The sequence below is a fragment of the Microtus pennsylvanicus genome, chromosome 1, assembly GCF_037038515.1.
Source record: "Microtus pennsylvanicus isolate mMicPen1 chromosome 1, mMicPen1.hap1, whole genome shotgun sequence".
Lineage (NCBI taxonomy): Eukaryota > Metazoa > Chordata > Mammalia > Rodentia > Cricetidae > Microtus > Microtus pennsylvanicus.
The window spans coordinates 154,742,675-154,766,884 of NC_134579.1; the positions used below are offsets into that span (position 1 = coordinate 154,742,675).

Below are 24,210 nucleotides of genomic sequence, written 5' to 3' on the forward strand. Positions count from 1 at the left end.
GTGCAACTAGGAACTTTGACTTTTTGTGTCCTTCCTGTCTCAATGTGGATCATCTAACGAAAGCCACTGACATCATTTCTAAAGGCATTAACATAAAAATATTGTTCTGGCAGTCATGGCCCCAAATTTTTCTCAAAATGACATCCCCCATGGAGCCGTAATTTCCACAAAATTAAATGATGTCATGAAACTACCTGAATTTTCCTCATATATACTTCTGAATTATATTTGCATCATATGCATATCAGGTGCACAGCCATAGGGGAAGAAAGTGTCCAATTTTCCCCAGAGGCGAGGAATCCCCGGGGAAATAAAGGGATCATGAATACACAAATAGCCTCTGCTTTTGCTGCAGAAATAAAAGTAGGTGGGAAAATATGGGCACCCATATAATATGCTGATCCGAAGAGCACACACTGCCAAGGCTTCAACGAGGACAAAGATGGCCGCTTTGATTTTTCACTTCTTTTTCCTGAACATTCCACTTCTTGCGTCCAGGTTCACTCAACCCAGGTGCTTTTGGAGAATGTATGAGAGTAAAGATAAGGATGAAGATTGGTTGACAGGTTGGGCCTTTGTCCTTAAAACAGAGCAGCGGCATGTGGAGAAAGATTTTTTCAACCATATTCTGAATATACAGTAAGTTTCTTTGAATTTTCTGTGTAAATGTCACCATAAATATTTCATATGGGGATAGAAGTATTTGTACATCCACAGGCCTTTATTTCCATAGGACAGTGTTCACTGTCTCTTTAAAGTAAGAATTTTTTATTGTATAAATGTTAAGTTTGGACATATAAAGTATTGAGCTTGTGACTAATCGTAAGTAGTCAGCGCACGACCAGCTTATCAGAACTCTATTGATCAATGTTAAAATGCTGAACTTTTGAAATCTTGGTGTAACAATAGCATAGAAGGGGAAAGAAATCCGAACCATTTTCCATTTTTCATATGTCTTAAATCATCTTCTTCGACTTTGACAACTTGCATTGACACACCGTAAAGCATTTTCTCTGACCCTTAGAACTTCCTAAGCTCTCACATCAACAGACTTTTATACACCTCATCACTTAGACCCTCAGCATAGACTTTGTCCCTTTCTCTTCCCATTTAATCACTTGCCAGAGACACAAGTAGTCATTGCTGAGAGCAGTCATTGACAAGCAAGTTGTTTTAAATAAAGGAATAGTAAGAGTTACACCTGAGACCTGTTTATCCTTTGCTAGGAAGCCTGTTAATAAGACAAACCTGCCGGACTGGTAAAACTGCCTGTGTCAAATCTGGACAGAGGAGAAAAGAACGTTCATGGGTTTAGCCCAAAGCTATAGATTTTGCTGTGACTCAAACGTGTGAATCTACTCCAGCTGTTATATAGACACCTGTTAGCTGCCTTTTCTACAATGTGGATTTCAGTACAGATTAATGCTAACTCATCTAAAGCTTTTACCTCTTTTGTAAACTGAAAAATTCATGTAAGTTTTAGGGATGGGCACAAGGGTGAGAGGGTGGACTTGGGAGAAATAAAAAGCAAGTGTGGTTGGTGCATTATATGAAGTTCCCAAATAATCAATAAAAATATTATGTTGGAGGGGGAAAATAAATGATATGTGTGCATTCTTTGAAATATGAGTTGTCACTAATAGTGGTGACTGCTTCCTTTCTTTGCACTTGCCTGTTTGCAGCTGCAGCATGTGATACTTTTCAACACTTGAGAAAGGTATCTACTAGCTCTTTGTAATTATTTAAGAAGCACGCGTCTCTTCTGTATAGATCTAAACTGGTTACTCACTGTCAACACTATTTAATTTATGTCTTATTTTCTCTTCAATAATTTTACTAATTACAGCTTTGTCATTTACCAATTTGTGCACTATGCACTTTTTATTTTGTGCATTGTTGGTTGTTCTTTTCAAATATTGCACTATGCCACCCCCAGAGCTGAAATCATTGGCAATTCCTAATGTTTAGTCTGCAGGAGTTAATGTTTCACTTCCATAAGTTCTTATCTCAAGTTCCTGTTGAGTATTAACAAAACTTTTGATGGCACTTTCAGCAAGGTAATAGCAAATATTTTAAGATTGTTTTTTATTTCAACATGTAGAGGTAAATACTTATATTTATTCATAAAGATACCACAAGGGTAAGAAATCAAACTAGAAAATAGATTCTTTTTAAGTCTGAATGCATCATTCAGTGTTAAAATGAATGTTTGAGTTTGTTGTTTATTGTTCATATGATAGGTATTGTGTAAAGAAATATTATTTATTAGTTAATATTATTTAAGGGTAAAAATAAACACAAAATGGTATTGTTGACTATTTATATTATAAAAATTTATAAATATTTTCCATACATTGCACACTTTATATTATTGTAGTTTAAAAGCTTGTAATATTGGCACAAATGAATCTCACTGCAATTTCCAGATGTACATAGTTCTCAATTGCATGCCAGTGTTTTGAGATTATAACTGGAAATGTAGACAAAAGGTGCTCTGTACAAGACAATTTAAGTTGTGCAAATATACCAGGTACAATTACATCGAACATACCTATGTAAGCATTAAATATTTGGACAATATTGTGGTTTAGGCCCTTAATCTCTGCACTTATGAAATGGAGTAGGTGTATCATTATGCATTCAAGGTCAGTGGCAAATAAAAACCAGTTTTACTGAAAATTGTGAAATCCATTCCCTTTTATTGTCTATATGAGTGTTTCTCATTTTCATACACACAAATCAATTTATTTACCAAACGTAGTCTGATAGTTAAATGTATTAAAAATTAAATATTTAAAGAACATTTTGTAGCTTTAATTGATAAACGAGAAAGATAAAAATACAAGATAGTGATGGTAGACATGAGGGAATATATTAACTATAATGTCCACTAAATATGAAAGAATTATTAGTACAGGAACCAAACATTAACCCCAAGAGACCACTGTGCACTTACCAGTAATTCCTTGAATGCTTCCTCCAGTTAAGTTTGTTTCATAAAACTTACCTGAATCTTGTCTAACGCATTACGTGTACTTTTAATATTGCTCAATTATTTCAAACTGAATATCTGATCAGGTGTTCTGTATCACCCAAGCCTGTACCTTTTATTTATCCATTGTGCAAACACTAAAAAACCAGAGCTGCATGGCCTTTTCTGTGAAAGTTGCAAATGGCTCATCTTATTTATGTTAGATTTACTTTCATGAACTTTTAAAGTGTTTTTAACCTTCCAGCACCTTATGTCATTCCAAACCCACAACTTGGGACATTTGCTTCAATTATTGAGGGAGGTTGGGAATATTGTCCAGTATGGGATAATCCTTCCTTTTACTACAAATAATCGTATGTAGATCTCTGTCCATAATAAACAGTGTTGCCTTTTATAGAACACAAACTGAAAACTGCCAGTTTTCTCAGTTCTTGATTTTTTGCATTGGTGACGTAGCAAGAACCCTGATATTTTACCAACTATGTCACTAGTATTTTATTTACCATCAGAAGTGTTATAATATTGGGTCACAATTACACAGCCTCATTCATTTGATCCGAACAAATAAAGAAGCCCCACGCAATTATGTCTGTAATGACAAGATCAGGTGTACTATGGAAGTTAGAAGACCTTATTGAACATCTATCAAATAGGATTCGTCACAGGTCTCTACAAATCTCAGCAGGTGAGTATTTTGGGATTTGGATTTTTTTATTAATTTTTTATTGAGGAAAAAAAAGTTTCCGCCTCCTCCCAGCCTCCCATTTCCCTCCCCCTCCTTCCGCCCTTCTCCCTCTCCCCCCACTCCTCTTTCCCTCCCTCTCCAGTCCAAAGAGTAGTCAGGGTTCCCTGCCCCGAGGAAAGTCCAAGGTCCTCCCCGCTCTGTCCATGTCCAGGAAGGTGAACATCCAATCTCGCTAGGATCAAACAAAGCCAAAACATGAAGTAGGATCAAAATCCCGGGCCATTGTCTTGGCTTCTCATCAGCCCTTATTGTTCGCCATGTTCAGAGAGTCCGGTTTTCTCCCATGCTTTTTCAGTCACAGTCCAGCTGGCCATGGTGAGCTCGCAATAGATCAGCCCCACCAACTCAGTGGGTGGGTACACCCCTTGTGGTCCTGACTTCCTGGCTCTTGTTCTCCCTCCTTCTGCTCCTCATTGGGACCTTGGGAGCTCATTCCTGTGCTCCAATGTGGGTCTCTGACTCTATATCCATCCATCGCCAGATGAAGGTTCTATGGTGGTATGCAAGATATTCATCAGTGTGGCTATAGTAAAGGGTCATTTCAGGTTCCCTATCCTCAGCTGCCCGAAGGAACTAACTGGGGACATCGCCTTGGGCTCTTGGGAGCCACTCTAGGTTCAAGTCTTTTGCCAACCCTAAGGTGGCTCCCTTAACTAAGAATTGTGCTTCCCTGCTCCCCTATCCAACCTTCCTTTTCCCCAATCATCCCGTTTCCACAAATATAAAAGATATTTTCTGGGAATTTGTGATGAGATTCTTCTCATACTTCTATTTCTATTATTCTTCTATTTGATCTCTACAAAACATTTCAGAATTCTTGGATGCTCCATGTCAATGATTTTTTTTTTTATATTTAACATCTCCTTTGATAATTGTTTCTATTTTTTATATCTTGTATTCTATTGGAGATCATTGTGTCTGTAGTTTTTGTTTCTAGACCTTCCTTTTGCACAATTCCCTAGCTTTTGTTTTATTTATAGTATATACTTCCTATTTTAGGTAAACATTTTTATTCATTTCTTTCAATTGATTGTGCTTTTTTTTTCTTTTTTTCTTTATTTATTTTTTGTTTATTAAAGATTTCTGCTTCCTCCCCGCGACCGCCTCCCATTTCCCTCCCTCTCCACCAAGTCCCCCTATCTCATCAGCCCAAAGAGCAATCAGGGTTTCCTGACCTGTGGGAAGTCCAAGGACCATCCACCTCCATCCAGGTCTAGTAAGGTGAGCATCCCAAATTCCTAGGTTCCCCCAAAGCCAGTAGGAGCGATAGGATCAAAAACCCATTGCCATTGTTCTTTGCTTTCTTTAGGGAATTTATTTAATTTACTTCTTTTTTGAGTTGTTCTTTCCTCAATTTCTCTCATGTGTTTATTTATTTTCTCATTAAGCTCCTTGGTGTAGGAGGTCCTTGTGTATTTGTGTTGTTTTCACTGGTTAATATAGAAACTGCTTTGGATCTGGTGATAGAGCAGAACTTAGGGAGGAAGGGAGACAGAATTGAATTGTGGGAGGAAAAAAGCAGAGTCAGCGAGATGCCTTTGATTCTCCACCCGAGACAGACACTGGTTAGAATTTTTTCTGATAAGCCACTGCCACATGGCGATATACTTATTAATTGAAATTGGTTAAGTAGAGTTGTGAGAGTTAACCAGTAAGAGGCTAGAGATAATGGGACAAGCAGTGATTTAATTAATACAATTTCTGTGAGGTTATTTTGGGGCTAAGCTAGCCAGGCGGCTGGGACAAAAAAGCGGGCCCCACCTTGCAACAGGTCCTCAATCAAACTCATTAAGTAGATTTTAAGGTTTTTAGTTATATTTCAGTTGTGCTGGAAGTCAAGTCTTGTTGTAGTAAGATAACTGGCTTTGGTAGTGACATATTCCCTTGGCTGTTGCTGATAGAACAGTAACACTGGTGTCTAGGAATCTGACTTTGTGGTGAATATAGACCTAGGTGCTTGTTTACAAGATCATCTTTGGATACATGCTTTATTCCTTTGTTTATGTTTCCTCTTATGTCATCTCACACTTTGCTTAAAGATTTTAAATGTATCTCCACTCAAGTCAGAGGATGCATGTCTGGTGGCAATATTGACCCATGGTCCAGCAGTGAGGCTTTCCCTATGTTGAGGCTGGGGCTGTTTGATTCATGGAGGTTTTGAGGAGAATATGGTAGGGCACCAAATTGTGGGATTGTATGGGGCTAGGCCATCAATGTCAACCTCTAACATTCCTGTATGTTCTCTGGTTGAGTAGAGACTCTCTTCCAGTGTTAAAGGACTGAAGCACTCAGGTCTGGAGGTTTGGGGATGGGCAATCACATTTGGGGTATATGGAAAATGGGTGACATTCAAATGTGAGTGTCCAATCTAGAATACTAGCAGCCATTGCAGTTTTTGGTAGAGTCGGAAAAGTGTCCTTTTGCAGGCTGGGGTAATGTAGAAGGGGCGATCAAAGATATGAAATATGATGAACAGGTGCAGAGAGAGTGAGAGCCTTGGGGAATTCAATATGCAAATCTCCTACATGGACTTATGTTGCCAAGCGTGTTCCCAGGTAAAGATTTGATAAACCAATGCAAGATTGTGTTAAGTCATTGACTTCTCTGTCATTGATGCTTTCTCTGTGGAGAATAGCCATCTGTTCAACTGTCCAAGGAAAGTTTACACAATGTTCAAGACACTTGTGGCAGGAGTGAAACTTTTCTGACCAGGAAAATAGCACAAAAGTATGTAAAAATTAAAAGTAGAAGTACTCTTTCTGTGAAAGAATCTGCCTTTCACTTTTCTCTATATCCATATTGTAGGCAGTACAAACAGCTCAACCGAGAAGCAGAGTTATGCACTTTTTCGATGTTTATTTTTCAATGTACAATAATATATATAGAAGAATAGTAGTCCTGTTTACCTCATCACAAATACTAAATAAGACATAATACCATTCACAGAAAAGACTTGTCTTATATTTCCTAAATTCTCTATAGGCATATCCACTGAAAGATGGGCATTGGCCCACACTCATAAAAACACTCTCCCATTATTGGAAAGGAGTCTGCTTGGTGGTTCCTGGTCACCTGGCTATCTTAGTCCTGAAATAATCACACAGGAAAAGTATTATTTAAATCACTGCTTGACCCATTAGCTTTAGCTTCTTATTTGCTGACTCTTACATATTAATTTAGCATGTCTCCATTAATCTGTGTATCACCTTGTGACAGTGGCTTTCCAGCAAAGTTCTCAGACCTCTGTCTCTGGTGGCAGCAGCTCCATGATGTTCTTCTGACTCTGCCTACTTCCTCCCAGCATTCTGTTCCATTTCCCCCTCCTTCCTCAGTTCTGACCTATCAACAGGTCAAGGGAGTTTCTTTATTCATTAATGGTAATCACAGTACACAGATTGGATTCCCACATAACCTGGTGTCAGAAGTGGGATACAAGCAGTTCCTTGCAATAATTAATTGATCTGCCAATCTTGTGGACTAATTCTAAGTAAAACCTGAAAATGCTTTAACAAAAACCAAAAGAACAGCATTAAGCATGGTTTTGTAGTGGCATTTTCTTGGATGGGCTCTGTTTGCTAAAGGCAGGCAGAGGCATGGCTTCTTTGGGAAAGAATTTCCTGGTTTGGTCCATAGCAAGTAATAAAAGCCAAACAGTTTTGAAGTGCAGCTTCCTGGGCCATGCTTCCAGCACAAACTCTGGCTTTGGAGCATTTCAACAGTATTTTGGGGCCTGGGTGTTTGTGTGCCCACTCAGAGTTGGAAGGCAAGTGGATGAGACTATGTCCGTGGCTCTGCGCTCTCTGCCTAGGCAGGTGGAAGTATCATGTTTACTAGACTTGTACAGGTGGGAGGGCAATTTTGACTATTATATATGATTATCTATTAATCTGTATCTCTTAATTATACATTACATTTTTGATGAGCTATACAGACAGAATGCTTTAATCAAGATCAGAAATACATATACATAAACACTGTAGCAGGAGATGACTTATTAAATAAAACCCCATTCTATTTCAGTTATTATCATCCTAAGTGGGCCCAAGTAAATGCCATAGATTACAATAATTGATGGACATTCATCAATGTGTAGGTTCTAAAGCTTGTACTAGGGCAACTAATATTTGTAACACACCAAGCTGTGAAGAGTTTTCACATAGACAGACAGTTACTCTCTTGAATGATCTGATGTGGTTCCATTATCCTCAAACTGCATCAAGATTGGAAGCAAGACACCTGTCCATTGTAAACATCATATGTGTTCCTATTTCTCCATACGTCATTTACATACATTAAAATCACTGCCCTTTAATCTCAAAGTTCACTTCTCATTCTAGTTTTGCTAAAAATGGAATTATGAACTGTGAAATATATGCTTTCATTTTTGAAAGGAGTGATTGACTCTTTCATTTTCTCTTCCTTGATTGACAGCCCTGGTGTGTGATGGTTAGCAACACATTAGAGAGGGAATAGGGCAGTTACATACTAACACATCTTTGCCATTATTTTAAAAACAAAGGTATTGTCTCTCTGTATCTAAATTGTTTATTTTCTGACACTTATTTCCCATGTATCTCTTAAATTTGTTTTCAGTAATTATGCTAATTATAACTCTTTATTTTACCAATGTGGAGACTACACACATTTTAATTTTTCGTATTGTTAATAGTTGTTATCAAACACAGAAATTTAGTGCACTGGGAACTATAACTGCTCAAGAGATTTATGTTTCTTAATGTTTGGGAGACAGGAATTGGTGTTTGGGCTTCACAAGATCTAGTCTCAAATGCCTCTTGTGTGTTACTAAAATTTTCAATGACACTTTTTCTGTGTGGTAATAAAAATATTCAAAAATAATTTTGAAAATATATATGTAAATACATAAAGAAATCATAGTAGTACAATATTTAAGTGGGAAATAGGTTCATTATACTCTGTTTGAATCATTTAGAATGAAGAAGTATGATAAGTGTTCATTGGTCAGATTATATGAAATGACTAGGAAGAGACAGAAGTTACTGCTCTTCCCAAAAAAATAAACACAAATTGGTGTTATTCACTCCCAACTTGCTTATTACCCACTTATATTACAGAAAGGCTTATAAACATTTTCCTCAGATTTTATTACTTATCATCTTCTGTTTTACAAAGATGTTAAACTGGCATATACAAATTAATGTAGGATGCTATTGTTGTGTTAGTGTAACTGTAAATGTAGTCAAAGCAGTTTTGTAGTATAAAAAACAATTGGTCAGAAGTCTCCAGTTGGAATATATGACATTCTGTGTAAACATAAATTAGGTGGAGAGTACTGAGAAGATAGTACATGGCCTTAATCTCTGCAAGAAGAACCTGGAGCTGGTGTATCTTTGTACTTTTGAGGCCAGTCTAAGCTGTAGCAAATTGTTGTTCAAAACCTTGGAATCCATTCTCTATTAATTACCCACATTAACATTAATACTGTCTATATACATGGTGAACACATACATACGGCGTTACAAAATACATCTTTGGTATTTAAATTTTACACCTCCATTAGATAAATTAGTACAAAAAGAATAACACAAAGATCAAGGGCATATATTAACTATAATGCCCAGTGATTATAAAGAATTGAAAGCATAACAGCCAAATGTTTCCCATACTATTGTACGCTCAACAGGCATTATTTGACAGTTTTATCAAATTTAGTTAATTTCATGAGAAAATATGATAAACTCATAGGCTCACATGTCTCTTGAATTTTTTTTTTTTTGCTTTTTTCGAGACAGGGTTTCTCTGTGGTTTGGAGCCTGTCCTGGAACTAGCTCTTGTAGACCAGGCTGGTCTAGAACTCAGAGATCTGCCTGCCTCTGCATCCCAAGTGCTGGGATTAAAGGCGTCCGCCACCACGGCCCTGTGTCTCATGAATTTTTCACATTGATAAATGTTTTAAAAATGAATATATGAATAAGTTTATTGTTTGGTTAAAGACTCCGCCATTGTCTTTATCTTAAAAGTAAGCATTTAAAAATAAGAAATTGAAATCACACTCTTTGAAAGGTGTTGATGCCTCACTTTATTTATGGAAGATACACTCTAATGAAGTTTTAAAGCTTTTCACAAGCTTCCAGCTACTTATATTGTTCTAATCTAACAGCATAGGCCACTTGTAACATTATTGTCAGTGGTTGAGAATATGGTACAGTACATAATAATCCATCTATTGACTACTCAGGATCATCTGTAGATCTCTGTCCATATTAATCACCATACCATTTTACAGAACAACAACTAAAAACTTCCAGTTTATACTGGCCTTAGCTTTTTCCATGGATGAAGTCAACAGGAACCCTGATCTTCTACCAAATTCATCATTTGTATGTGAATGTTCAGAGGATGGTTGTGCAATTTGGACAAAATTACATAGACCCTCTAACTTGTCTGAAGTAGTTCATAATTACCCTCCTAATTATGTGTGTTATAACCATACTGAGTGTATCGTGGTGCTTACAGGACCAAATTTGGCAACATCTGTGTTGACTGGGTCCTTGCTCTACATCTTCAATCCTCAACAGGTGAGTTTTTTGTTGTGACTTTGCAAGAAATTCTAACACTGCCCTTATAATCCTAGTTGCTAAGAAGATTCTGAGTAGGATACTTCTGTTAAATTTGTATTAAACGGTGTAGATCACAATTTTATTCATTTGTGACGGGTCTCATTTCCTTTTTTGAAATTGAAATGAGGGAAGAAGTAACAGATAAGGAGTTTGTTAAGGAAGTCTTGACCTAAAGTAAGTTTACAAGTTCTTATGTACATGTGCTACCTCATGCTGCTCCCTGTGTTGTAGGTCCTTCAGATTACCTATGGACCTTTCCATTCTATTCTGAGCAATCGTGAACAATTTCCCCTTCTGTATCAGATGGCTGCCAAGGACACATCTTTAGCCCTGGCCATGATCTCTTTGATGCTTTACTTCAACTGGAACTGGATTGGACTGGCCATCTCAGACAATGATCAGGGTACTCAATTTCTCACACAATTAAGAGGAGAGATGGAAAAAATTACAGTCTGCTTTGCTTTTGTGAGTGTGATCCCAGTCAAGATGCATTTATTCTTGACAAGAATTGAAGTTTATTATAACCAAATAGTGACATCATCCACTAATGTGGTTATCATTTATGGAGACCCAGAGAGTTCTCTAGCTGTGGCCTTTAGAAGGTGGCGATCTCTAGGTTTACAGAGAATATGGGTCACCACCTCACAGTGGGATGGCACTGCAACTAAGAATGACTTCCTACTTGATGCATTCAATGGGAAAATAACTTTTGCACACCATCATGCTGAGATTTCTCATTTTAAAACATTTGTCCAGACATTGAACCCTCTCAAATACACAGACGAATTCCTGGCCAAGCTGGACTGGATGAACTTGAACTGCAAAGTCTCAGCTTCTATGTGTAAGACCCTGAAGAACTGCTTATCCAATGCCTCATTGCAATGGCTAAAAGCACAGACTTTTGACATGGCCTTTAGTGATGAGAGTTATGACATATATAATGCGGTGTATGCTGTGGCCCATGGCCTCCATGAAATGCTTCTTCAGCATGTATATAATCAACCCATGGATAATGGAAAAGGACATTATGGTAACTGCTTGAAGGTAGTGTTTCCTCTTTAATATCAAATATGATGTCATCAATGTCAATGTCTTTAAATGTCTGTCAAATGTCCCAATTTACTAAATTAGGGAATATTTCATACAATAGAAAGTTTTATGGAAATTTTTTTCATAATGATGTAAATCTGGATGCTGGTATAAATCTTAATGGTGTGGAAGGTACAATTTGTAAAAAATACACTGATTTTGTTAAAGAGCACCTGACTATCACCACAGCTATTCTAAAACTGTAAGCCCAAGTCCTTCCTTCTTAATCCTCTTCCTAATGAGAAGATGAATCCTTGCATATTTATTTTCAAATATGTGATAATCCGTTTATGAGATGATGTTCACAAGTGTTCGTAACTGAGTCTGCTCACACTCTAGGCACTTGGGACCTCATTTCTCATCCTGAGTGAACGTAATTACACAGTAAACAGTGTCATCCTTCAGTTAAGACATACATTTGTATACATAAGTATGAATGCATGGTTCTTCTTGTATATGGTTTCACGTTTTTGTGTTTCCAGGTATCTCTTATTGTATCTGTGTTAGTGTGTGTGTGTGTGTGTGTGTGTCTGTGTGTGTGTGAATGTGTGTGTGTGTGTGTATGTGTGGTTCTGTACATCCACATATCTATCTGTTTGAGGAACTGAAAATAAATTTCTATTGTACCAATGTCTTTCTGTATGGGAGTTTGTTTCTGTGCATAACTTCTGTGTTTCTTCAGTGCATGTTTATATGTGTTGGGTTCATTGTGTATATTGCTTGAACATATGTATATCTATGTTTTTGTTTGTCTGTCTGTCTGTTTCTCTCAATCTATTTTTGTATATGAGCATAAATCCATCAATATCAATAGCTCTCTATGTAGGTGTTTTTGTCTGTGAGTGTCTCCTTGTGTGTATTTTTAATTTAATTTGTGCATGTATTTGTGGCCCTCTTTATGTGTTTCACAGCTTTCTTTTTTGTGTCTGTTTTGGTCCATATGTTTCACTGTGTGTATCATTGTTTTCATGTGTAAGTGTTGGCATTTGGGTGTATGTCTGTATGAAATGTATGTAGATGAATTATGTATGTCTATATGGAAGTGAATCTCTGACTGTATGTCTCCGTCTCTCTTTCTTATGGTGTGTGTGTGTTTTTTCATATAGGTGTTTTGTATCTGCGTATATGTCTGTGATTCTGTTTGGTGCTTTTTTCTGAAAGAACTTAAATTCTAGGAACATTATGATAACTTTCTTTGTCCACGTATTTTCCTGTTATTTCTCCTCTGGACACCTTCAGTAATACTGCCTTTAAGATGAAATAAAATACATTTATGAATTCAAGAAAGGACACACACAATATAGAATGGTGTATCTTTTTCAGCTGCACTCCTTTCTGAGGAAGACACGCCTCACTAATCCAGTTGAAGACAGAATGATTATGAACCAGAAAGAAAATCTTCAGGAAGACTATGGCATTTTTCAGATTTGGAATTTCCCATATGGTCTTGGACTTAAGGTGAAAATAGGCGAGTTTAGCTCATATTTTCTATATGGTCAACAGCTGCATATATATGAAGACATGATAGAGCATGCAACAGGAAGTAGACAGGTGGGTCTGACTTAACTGCATTCTTTTGCATTACACAGCAGATAAACAGACAATGGGATTGATTTGTGCTGTCTTATAATGAACTAAAAATAATTAGTCACATTACAAAGCATTTAAATTCCTCCTATTGTATGATTCTACATGTATTTTTGATGTGACAATTTATTAGTACTTTAAGAATTTCAGATATGCATACAATGAATATTTATCATTCCAGAATATCTTTCTTTTCCTCTAATATATAATGTATAATGAATGTAACTACTGTGCTATGTTTTTATTGATTTTTATTGAGCTCTACATTTTTCTCTGCTTCCCTTTCTGCTCTTCCTCTCCCATTCATCCCTCCCCCCAAAATTACCCATGCTTTCAATTTACTTAGAAGATATTGTCTTTTTCTACTTCCTGTGTAGATTAGATCTATGTATGTCTCTCCTACCATCCTCATTGTTGTCTAAGTTCTCTGGTATTGTGGTTTGTAAGCTGGTTTTCATAGCTTCTTGTATAAAAACCACTTCTAAGGGAGTACATATGATAACTGTCTTTCTGTGTCTGGGATACCTCACTTAAAATGATGTTTCCTAGCTCCATCCATTTTCCTGAAAATTTTAAGATGTCGTTATCTTTTTCTGCTGTGTAGTACTGCAGTGTGTAAATGTACCACTTTTTTTTAATCCATTTTTGGTAAGGGGCATTTAGGCTGTTTCCAGGTTCTGGTATGAGAAACAATGCTGCTATGGACATAGTTGATGATATATCCTTGTGGCACAATAAACATCTTTGGATAAATACCCCAAAGTGGTATTACTGGGATTTAGGAAAGGTTTTATTTCCTACTTTTCGAGAAATCATCATACTGGCTTCTAAATGGGTTGTACCATCTTGCATTCCCACCAGCAATTCAAAAGTGCTCCCTTTACCCCACACCTCTCCAGCATAAGTAGTCATCAGTGTTTTTGATCTTTGACATTCTTACAGTTGTAAGATGGACTCTCATCACAAAGCCAGACACACCTAACTTTATAGAAGAGAAAGTGAAAAGTACATTTGAACGCATTGGCAATGGAGACCACGTCCTAAATATAACCCCAGCAGCACAAAAACTAAGAGAAAAAATAAATAAATGGGACCGCCTGACACTGTATAGCTTCTGTAAAGCAAAGAACACTGTCAATAATATAAAACAGCCTACAGAATGGGAATAAAAACTTCACTAACCCCACATCAGACAGAGATCTGGTCTCCCAAATATAAAAATCTCAAGAAAATATTCATCAAGAAAACAAATAATTCAAATCAAAGTTTTACTCAGGTTCCTCAAATATGTGGAGGATTTTAAAGCTTTTACACCTCAGGAAACACCATTCTTTCCAGCTCAATAGATATCCGTTATGTCCTTTCTCACTCTGCCTATTTAGCTGTATTTTTCTTTAGAATATGTCAGGCTTTGCAGTGCTGTTTTTAGAGTTCATGTGTGCTATATGACGTTTTAAGAGACATTCCCTCTATTTCAGATATCTGTTCATCTTTGTGTTCTGTGACGTTGCTGTGATTAAATATTGACCAAAATCTTATAGAGGAGAAGGTTTGATTGGGATCATGAATTACAGCAAAGAAATGACAAGGCAGGCAGGTATAAGGAGACGGCTTCTAAATCACAGAATCTGAAGGAACATAGCTTACTGGTTTTCTCTGAATTCTCACACAGCCCTGAATAGGGACAGCACTGCCCACAGTGGGCTGGGTAGTCCTATATCAACTGCCCATTAATTAAATGCTTAAATAATTTGACAGCATGCTAATTCAATAGAGAAAAAATATTATAGTTAAGGTTCCCTCTAACTTATTAATGTGCTTTGTGTCACTGTGATGAAAATTAAGTAGAAAAACCACTTTGAAAGCTCTACACTGTTTGTTCATATCAAAAAACAATTCTCCCTCCTGAATTTCAAGATATGGGAAGCTACTCAAATTTACACCAGTTTGTTTCCATACATTTATATGCCTGGTATTATAAAATGTATTAAGCTTAATCTGATAACTCTTTTGGTGTATATAAAACTAGCTAATTGGTATGTCAACATGATAATTAAATATATTTATAGAATTAGTTAAAACTCCCGACACCAGCATGTATCTGATTTTTCACAGATGCCGCCCTCTGTGTGCAGTGCTGATTGTGGTCCTGGATTCAGAAAATTCTTGCAGGAGGGAATGGCAGCCTGCTGTTTTGATTGCAGTCCCTGCCCACAAAATGAAGTGTCTAATGAGACCAGTGAGTGTTTGCTAATGAGATAAATCCTTCACTTCACATAGATCATCTTCTCTCAGTCATACTGAGTTGATCAATGGACCAAAAGATAATTGAAGAAATAAAATATATTGCTTTCCTAAGTTGATTCTTATTGTTCTATGATTATTAACAAATTCATTTAAAAAACTTGTTTTACCATTATAGTGGCATTTCAATTGTATTTTAATAAATAAAAACTATCTGAAGATCTAAGAGTAAAACAGTCCCACCGGTCAGCCTTACAGACCACATTATGGTAACATACACCTTTAATCCCAGTAGCCACAATGGCATGTGCACATTTAATCCCAGTCACTACACTAGCTGATATAGAAATCAGGGGGTGCATACCGTTAGTTCCAGTGCTATATGCCTTTAGTCTCAACCCATGAGAGGGAGATGTAAAGTTCTCAGACATGATCTGTTAGTTTTTCATATTTCACATTTGTTTTATTTTTGTATATCGTAGACAAATTTTGAATATTGATACCAATTTTGTATATTGATACACATTTCAGATTAATTTTGTTAAAACATATTGTACATGCATTTTGGATCTTGTTCAAGGTATTGAACTTATACAGCTCATTTAACAATATAATGCTAATTTATAGTCCTTGAAAATTTGTATTATCAACTGTTTAGGAAAATAGACCAGACCAATCTACTCCAGAGAAGATAATGGATAGTGAAGAAACTCCACATGGAGTTTACTTTCTTTGTGGCAAAAGTAAGTCATTGATGGAAAGTAAATTAGCTATAAGCCTTTGGACTCACCAAGATAAGCTACATACTAAATATTTTTCTCAATATGTCAAATGCAAATGGACTCCATATTGTGGATATATTTCTTCCCTATACATATTATATATAGCCATTGGACTTATTGTATAAAGTTTTTATATTAATTATAGCCTTCTTTTTATTATTTTTTGACAAAAAAGTGAAATGTAGAGGCATTTCAATTGTACTTTAATAAATAAAGACTGTCTGAAGATCTGAGGGTAAAACTGTTTTACTTTTCAGCGTTATCAAAGAGATTATGGTAAACAAAACAACCACGTTTAATTCCGGTAGCCACCCTAGTTTATACAGAAATCTGGTGTTGCATGTTTTTATCCCAGTGTTGCATGCCTGTAATTCGAAACCTAGAAGGAAATATAAAATGGGGTGGGGAGACAGCTCTCAGACACAATCTCTTTCTCAGATTCCAAGAGGCAAGCTTGCCATTTCAGACTGAGGTCAAAGTAAGAACCAGTGACTGGGTGTTTTTCTTTCTAATCTTCAGGTTGAGACCCAATTTCTGACCCAAAGTTTTTACTAATTGTGCTTCATACCATGACATACATCTTTGATTCCTTGAAAGTCTGAATTTGCTAGACTTCTCTCAAAGAAACAGTTTTGACAGTCATACAACATTGTGATTGAATTCTACCCAAATGTGGAATGTTCTATACATGTCTTTTAAGTCCATTTGATTAATTACATGTGTTAGTTTTCTTATTTCTCTGTTAAGTTTCGATCTGGTTGTCCGGTGCATTGGTTAGAGAGGAGTGTTGAAATCTCCTTCTATTACTGTGTGGGGTTTGATGTGTGAATTGAGTTCTAGTAATGCTTCTTTTACATATATGGCTGCTTTTATATTAGGGACATAGATATTCAGGATTGAGACTTTATCTTGATAACTTTTTCCTGTTATGAGTATAAAGTGTCCTTCTCCATCTCTTCTGTCAGATATTAGTTTGAAATCAATTTTATTAGATATTAGAATAGCCACATGCTAGACCTCTTTGATTAGAAAATCTTTTCGCAAACCTTTACTTCAAGTAGTGTCTCTCTTTGAGGTTGAGGTGTGTTTCTTGTAAACAGTAAAATGTTGGTTCCTGCTTTCCTTACCATTCTCTTAACCTGTGCCTTTTTATAGGTGAATTGAATCCATTGCTATTAAATGATGTTAATGACCAGTGGTTGTGAACTCTGGTTATTTTTTTGGTGGTAGTGTTTGTGTGTTTCCCCTATTGGGTCGTGTTGGTGGAGGGTTGTCAGATGTCTGTGCTATTGTGGGTGTTTCAGACATCTTTGGGTTGAGGTTTTCCTTCTACTACTTTCTGTAAGGCTGAGTTTGTAGATACGTATTGTTTAAACCCGTTTTTTGTCATGGAATGTCTTCTTTTCTCCGTCGATGGTGAAAGAAAGCTGTACTGGGTATAGTAATCTGGGCTTGCATCCATGGTATGTTAAGGTCTGCATCACATCTATCCAAGATCTTCTGCTTTACGTGGTTTCCTTTGAGAAGTCAGGTGAAATTCTGATAGGTTTACCTATTTATGTTACTTGACCTTCTTCCTCTGCAGCTCTTAATATTCTTTCTGTATTTAGTAGGTTTTTGTTTTGATTATTATATGGCAAGGGGATTCTTTTGATCCAATCTATTTGGTGATCTCTAAGCTTTTTCTACCTTCAGAGGGAAGGCCATTCACAGTGAGATCATTTACTTTCCATTGCCTAGGAATCAAAGATATAGAATACTCAGCTCCCTCTCCTGCACCATGTCTTTCTCCATGCCAGTATGTCCTAGGATGATAATAATGGACTTAGCCCCCAAACTATAGGACATCCATTTAAATGTTATTGAAGTCTATTGAGCAAAAAAGTGTTTTATGACTGTCCAAATTAACCTGTTCAATCAAAATTAAATTATTTGTCCTATCAGAGGGTTCTGCTTTTACCTTTATAAACTGCTATTTTCCTAAAGGCCACACCTGTCTCCTCTAACCAGAGACAGTGCTATGTCCTCCCTGATCAAAACCCGTTCCCTCCTCCCTTGTTGACTTACCCCTCTTCATTCTCTATCTCCTGTGTTTGATTCTTTTTCCCTACCCATTGTCCTCTTGGATACATCAATCCTTTTGGTTGAGAACTTTATCTTGGAATGTGAAGAATCCAAGGGTCTCTACAGATTATGTTTTCTGTTTCTTGTATGTCAGTCTGTTTTGGCTGGTGAATTCATACAAGAAAATGTATCACATAATTTGTCCTATAGAAGACATGATCTCCATTTATTTCAGGAAAACGATTCATAAAACAGAAAGACATCAAAAATCTCTCTAACAACGGGATCTGAGATATTAAATACACTCTGTGCAATACAGTGATTAATCATTTTAATCTCTGAAAACTCACTAGGTTCAGTCGATTCATCATACCATTCAGAAAGGACTGGAAATATCTGTGTTTTCTGATAATATAAAATGATATCACAAAGACAAAATTAAATAGACAACATATTATTATATTTCATTTCCCATATTTATAATGAATATTAAGAAATGAAAATATTGCTATGCAGCAGTGTCTCTCAGCTACAGCATCAACAAAGGATTCAGATATCACAATGTTTACTCAACACAGTGAATTGAAATATTCTGTCAATAAAAGGCAGTAGTTGTAGTAATCATGCTTTTTTCTCTCCAGAAGATGTGGATAAATGTGTGAGGTGTCCAGAGGACCAGTATGCCAACAGAGAACAGAACCAATGTATTCAAAAAGCTGTGGTCTTTCTGAACTACAAAGACACCTTAGGGATGGTTCTTACCTTAATGGCCTTGTTCTTCTCTGCCTTCACAACTGTGGTTCTTGGGATATTTGTGAAGCATCATGACACTCCCATTGTGAAGGCCAACAACCAGAATCTCAGCTACATCTTGCTCATTTCACTCATCTTCTGTTTCCTGTGTCCCTTGCTTTTCATTGGGCATCCCAACTCAGCTACTTGTGTTCTGCAACATATTACATTTGGAGTTGTATTTACTCTGGCTGTTTCTACTGTGTTGGCCAAAACGGTGACTGTGCTGCTTGCTTTCAAAGTCACAGCCCCTGGAAAAAGGATGAGGTATTTTCTGGTTTCTGGTGTTCCCAACTACATCATTGCCATCTGTACGCTCATCCAAATTATTCTCTGTACAATCTGGTTGCAATTTTCTCCTCCTTTTATTGACAAAGATGTGCACTCTGAGCATGGCCAAATCATCATTGTGTGCAACAAGGGCTCAGTTACTGCATTCTACTGTGTCCTGGGATACCATGGATCCCTTGCAATCATGAGCTTCATTGTTGCTTTCTTAGCCAGGAATCTCCCTGACACATTCAATGAAGCCAAGCTGCTAACCTTCAGCATGCTGTTGTTTTGCGGTGTCTGGATATCCTTCCTTCCCGTCTACCATAGCACCAAGGGCAAGATAATGGTGGCTGTGGAGGTCTTGTCCATCTTGGCTTCCAGTGCAGTTCTACTGGGATGCATTTTTATCCCCAAGTGCTACATAATTTTGTTAAGACCAGAGAAAAATTCTCTTCAAAAGATAAGGGAGAAAACATCTTCCTGAACACACATTTCATAAATTTATCTGACAACTACAGAACTGGCACAGAAACACCAAATACAATGCAATGGAAACTGTTTGAATGGCTAATGATTCTCATCATTTCTTCTAATGAGGAGGCACAGCAGTGTCATGTACACTACTTTTCAGTACAATTTCATCTATAATGATCCACACAGCCAATTATTTTATAAGATTCAATTTTTTACAATTAGTGTACAGAGATGTATTCCTTAATTCCTCAATCCCGGCAACATTAAAATAAATGCTAAGTAATTTTCCTGATAAAAAAGTGAATGTGGAACTTTGAATGCAAATGAAAACAGAGAAATCTTTTAATAGAGTTAAATATTGTTATCAGATGGTAAAACTAATAAGGTCCTTTTTTGGAGCAAGAAAAGTGAATACCATTGCATCCTAGGAGTTAGAGGAGTAGAATTTAGGAGAGAGAAAAATATATGATAAATACATATAATGGATATTGAGGAAGATTAAATGTTTCTCTGCATTTAAATTCATGTGTGTTATTTCTGAGGAAATGAGTTCACTATCCATTCCCCACAACTTGCAGTCCCTATAACAATAGCTCTAATGAAAGAGTTGCACTCTTCTGACTTCCAAGAACACCTACATTCCGAGGTGCACAAAATAACACACTCAAAAAACTAACATAATCCTAATTGAAGTTAAAATAAACTTTAGAATTGAATTTATAAATCACTGAAATGGAACACTGGTTTATTTTTTCCCGTTGGTTAAAAATATTATTCCCACATAATAGTCCCTGATTATGGCTTCTCCTGACTTTATTCCTTTATTCTTCCATACTCCTTCCCATAACCCCTTTATGTTATTTTATCCACGGCTTCTATCTCTCACTGCAAAATAGTTTTCTATGGGAAAGTAAAAAATTAATACTAAGATTAAGAAAAACTAACGCATTATGTTAGGTCAAAATTAGAAACATGAGGAAGTATCTAAAGAGAATCAATGCGAACAAGTCCCATGCATTTGCAAACTCATGAATTCTATAAAATTTAACCTAAAACATATAATAAATATTCAAAGTATCAGTAGGTTAAAAAGAGGGAATTGTTATACATATGTACTACATATATATATACATACACACACACACACATATATATAATGTATGCATTGGTTAATATATATGTTATGACAAGCTAACAGTTAGAGACAAGGGGGAAACTCTGACACAACACTGGGAGACAAGGACATCCAAGAATTAGGTTGAGTGAATTTTCTGCTCACATCTCTTTCTGGGCATTCAAATTCTTTATTGAGACTTTTAGGAGGAAAGGCAATTATCATTAGTCAGTGATTATAAACTGGATTTTTTTTATTTATTTTATTTTTTTTTTATTTTTTTACATTTTTTTATTGATAAAAGAAGAATAAAGAAAAAAAACAAATTTCCACCTCCTCCCAGCCTCCCCTTTCCCTCCCCCTCCTCCCACTCTTCTCCCCCTCCTCCCACTCTTCTCCCCCTCCTCCCACCCCTCTCCCCTTCCCCCCACTCCTCTCCCCCCCTCTCTCCAGTCCAAAGAGCAGTCAGGGTTCCCAGCCCTGTGGTAAGTCCTAGGTCCTCCCCCCTCCGTCCATATCTAGGAAGGTGAACATCCAAACTGGCTAGGCTCCCACCAAGCCAGCAGATTGCGTAGGATCAAAACTGCGTGCCATTGTCCTTGGCGTCTCATCAGCCCTCATTGTTCGTCATGATCAGAGAGTTCAGTTTTATCCCATGCTTTTTTTGGTAATAGTCCAGCTGGCCTTGGTGAGCTCCCAGTAGATCAGCTCCACTGTCTCAGTGGGTGGGTGCACCCCTCGTGGTCCCGACTTCTTTGCTCATGTTCTCCCTCCTTCTGCTCCTCATTGGGACCTTGGGAGCTCAGTCCAGTGCTCCAGTGTGGGTCTCTGTCTCTATCTCCATCCCTCGCCAGATGAAAGTTCTAAGATGATATGCAAGATATTCGTCAGTATTGCGCTAGGATGAGGTCATTTCAGGTTCCCTATCCTCAGCTGCCCAAGGAACTAACTGGGGACCTCAGCTTGGGCACCTGGGAGCCCCTCTAGGGTCAATTCTCCTGCCCACCCTAAAGTGGGTCCCTTAACTAAGGATTGTGGTTCCGTGCTCCCCTATCCAACCTTCCTTTATCCCAATCCTCCTATTTCCCCAAGTCCCCCCTCCTTCCCTTCTACCTTTTCTCTCCCCATCTCCCTTTACCCCCTTCCCACCCCACCCCCAAGATCCCAATTTTCTCCCCGGCAATTTTGTCTACTTCCCTTATCCAAGAGGATAACGATATGTTTTTCCTTGTGTTCAACTTCTTACTTAGCTTCTTTAGGTTCTCCAATTGTAGATTCTGTGACCCCTATTTATGGCTAGAAACCAATTATGAGTGAGTACATCCCATGTTCTTCTTTTTGGGTCTGGGATACCTCACTCAGGATAGTGTTTTCTATTTCCATCCATTTGCATGCAAAATTCGAGAAGTCATTGTTTTTTACCGCAGCGTAGTACTCTAGTGTGTATATATTCCATACTTTCTTCATCCATTCTTCCATTGAAGGGCATCTAGGTTGTTTCCAGGTTCTGGCTATTACAAATAATACTGCTATGAACATAGTTGAACAAATGCTTTTGACATGTGATAGAGCATCTCTTGGGTAAATTCCCAAGAGTGGTATTGCTGGGTCCAGGGGTAGGTTGATCCCGAATTTCCTGAGAAACCGAAACACTGACTTCCACAGTGGTTGACAAGATTGCATTCCCACCAGCAATGGATGAGGGTACCCCTTCCTCCACAGCCTCTCCAGCAAAGGCTATCCTTGTTGTTTTTGACTTTAGCCATTCTGACAGGTGTAAGATGGTATCTCAAAGTTGTTTTGATTTGCATTTCCCTGATTGCTAAGGAAATTGAGCATGACCTTAAGTATCTTTTGGCCATTTGAAGTCCTTCTGCTGAGAATTCTCTGTTCAGTTCTGTGCCCCATTTTTTAATTGGGTTAATTAGCATTTTAAAGTCTAGTTTCTTGAGTTCTCTATATATTTTGGAGATCAGACCTTTGTCTGTTGCGGGGTTGGTGAAGATCTTCTCCCAGTCAGTAGGTTGCCTTTGTGTCTTAGTGACAGTGTCCTTTGCTTTACAGAAGCTTCTCAGTTTTAGTAGGTCCCATTTATTCAATGTTGCCCTTAATGCCTGTGCTTCTGGGGTTATACCTAAGAAGCAATCACCTGTGCCCATCTGTTGTAGGGTATTTCCCACTTTCTCTTCTATCAGGTTCAGTGTTTTCGGGCTGATAATGTGGTCTTTAATCCATTTGGACTTGAGTTTTGTGCACGGTGATAGATATGGGTCTATTTTCAATCTTCTACAGGTTGACATCCAGTTGTGCCAGCACCATTTGTTGAAGATGCTTTCTTTCTTCCATTGTAAACTTTTAGCTCCTTTATCGAAAATGAGGTGTTCATAGGTTTGTGGGGTAAAATCCGGGTCTTCTATACGATTCCATTGGTCGACTTCTCTGTTTTTATGCCAGTACCACCCTGTTTTCATTACTGTAGCTCTGTAATAGAGTTTGAAGTCAGGGATGGTAATGCCTCCAGAAGATCCTTTATTGTATAGGATTGTTTTGGCTATCCTGGGTTTTTTGTTTTTCCATATAAAGTTGATTATTGTCCTCTCCAGATCTGTAAAGAATTTTGATGGGATCTTGATGGGGATTGCATTGAATCTATAAATTGCCTTTGGTAGAATTGCCATTTTTACTATGTTGATCCTCCCAATCCAAGAGCAAGGGATGTCCATCCATTTTTTGGTATCCTCATCAATTTCTTTCTTCAATGCCTTAAAGTTCTTGTCAAATAGATCTTTCACTTCCTTGGTTAGGTTTACCCCAAGATATTTTATGCTGTTTGTGGCTATCGTGAATGGAGAAGCTTCTCTGATTTCCCTCTCTGCTTCCATATCCTTTGTGTATAAGAGGGCGACTGATTTTTTGGAGTTGATCTTGTATCCTGCCACATTACTAAAGCTGTTTATCAGCTGTAAAAGTTCTTTGGTGGAGTTTTGGGGGTCGCTTATGTACACTATCATATCATCTGCGAATAACGAAAGTTTAACTTCTTCCTTTCCAATTCGAATCCCCTTGATCCCATTATGTTGTCTTATTGCTATTGCTAGAACTTCCAGCACTATATTGAAGAGGTATGGCGAAAGTGGACAGCCTTGTCGTGTTCCTGAGTTAAGCGGGATGGCTTTGAGTTTCTCTCCGTTTAATTTGATGTTAGCTGTCGGCTTGCTGTATATAGTTTTTATTATATTTAGGTATGACCCTTGTATCCCTAATCTCTCCAAGACTTTTAACATAAATGGATGTTGAATTTTGTCAAATGCTTTTTCAGCATCTAATGAAATGATCATATGGTTTTTTTTCTTTCAGTTTATTTATATGCTGGATTACATTGATAGATTTTCGTATGTTGAACCAGCCCTGCATCTCAGGAATGAAGCCTACTTGATCATAGTGGATAATTTTTC

General features: G+C 37.3%; 1 protein-coding gene across 1 annotated transcript; it reads left to right on the forward strand.

Annotated features, from left to right (window-relative positions):
- The first annotated feature begins 442 nt into the window (after positions 1-442).
- Positions 443-19,651, forward strand: LOC142842472 (vomeronasal type-2 receptor 116-like). The gene is made up of 6 exons (XM_075959203.1): positions 443-639; positions 10,003-10,294; positions 10,568-11,380; positions 12,749-12,976; positions 15,128-15,251; positions 18,747-19,651. Exons 1-6 carry the CDS (start codon positions 443-445, stop codon positions 19,649-19,651), a joined length of 2,559 nt encoding a protein of 852 aa, XP_075815318.1.
- The last annotated feature ends 4,559 nt before the right edge of the window (positions 19,652-24,210 follow it).

Excerpts from the sequence above, each read along its gene's own strand:
- LOC142842472 (XM_075959203.1), top strand. The coding sequence starts at position 443 with ATGGCCGCTTTGATTTTTCACTTCTTTTTCCTGAACATTCCACTTCTT. Across the intron at positions 10,295-10,567 it reads ACATCTTCAATCCTCAACAG|GTCCTTCAGATTACCTATGG; the intron begins GTGAGTTTTTTG and ends CCTGTGTTGTAG. Across the intron at positions 12,977-15,127 it reads ATGCAACAGGAAGTAGACAG|ATGCCGCCCTCTGTGTGCAG; the intron begins GTGGGTCTGACT and ends GATTTTTCACAG.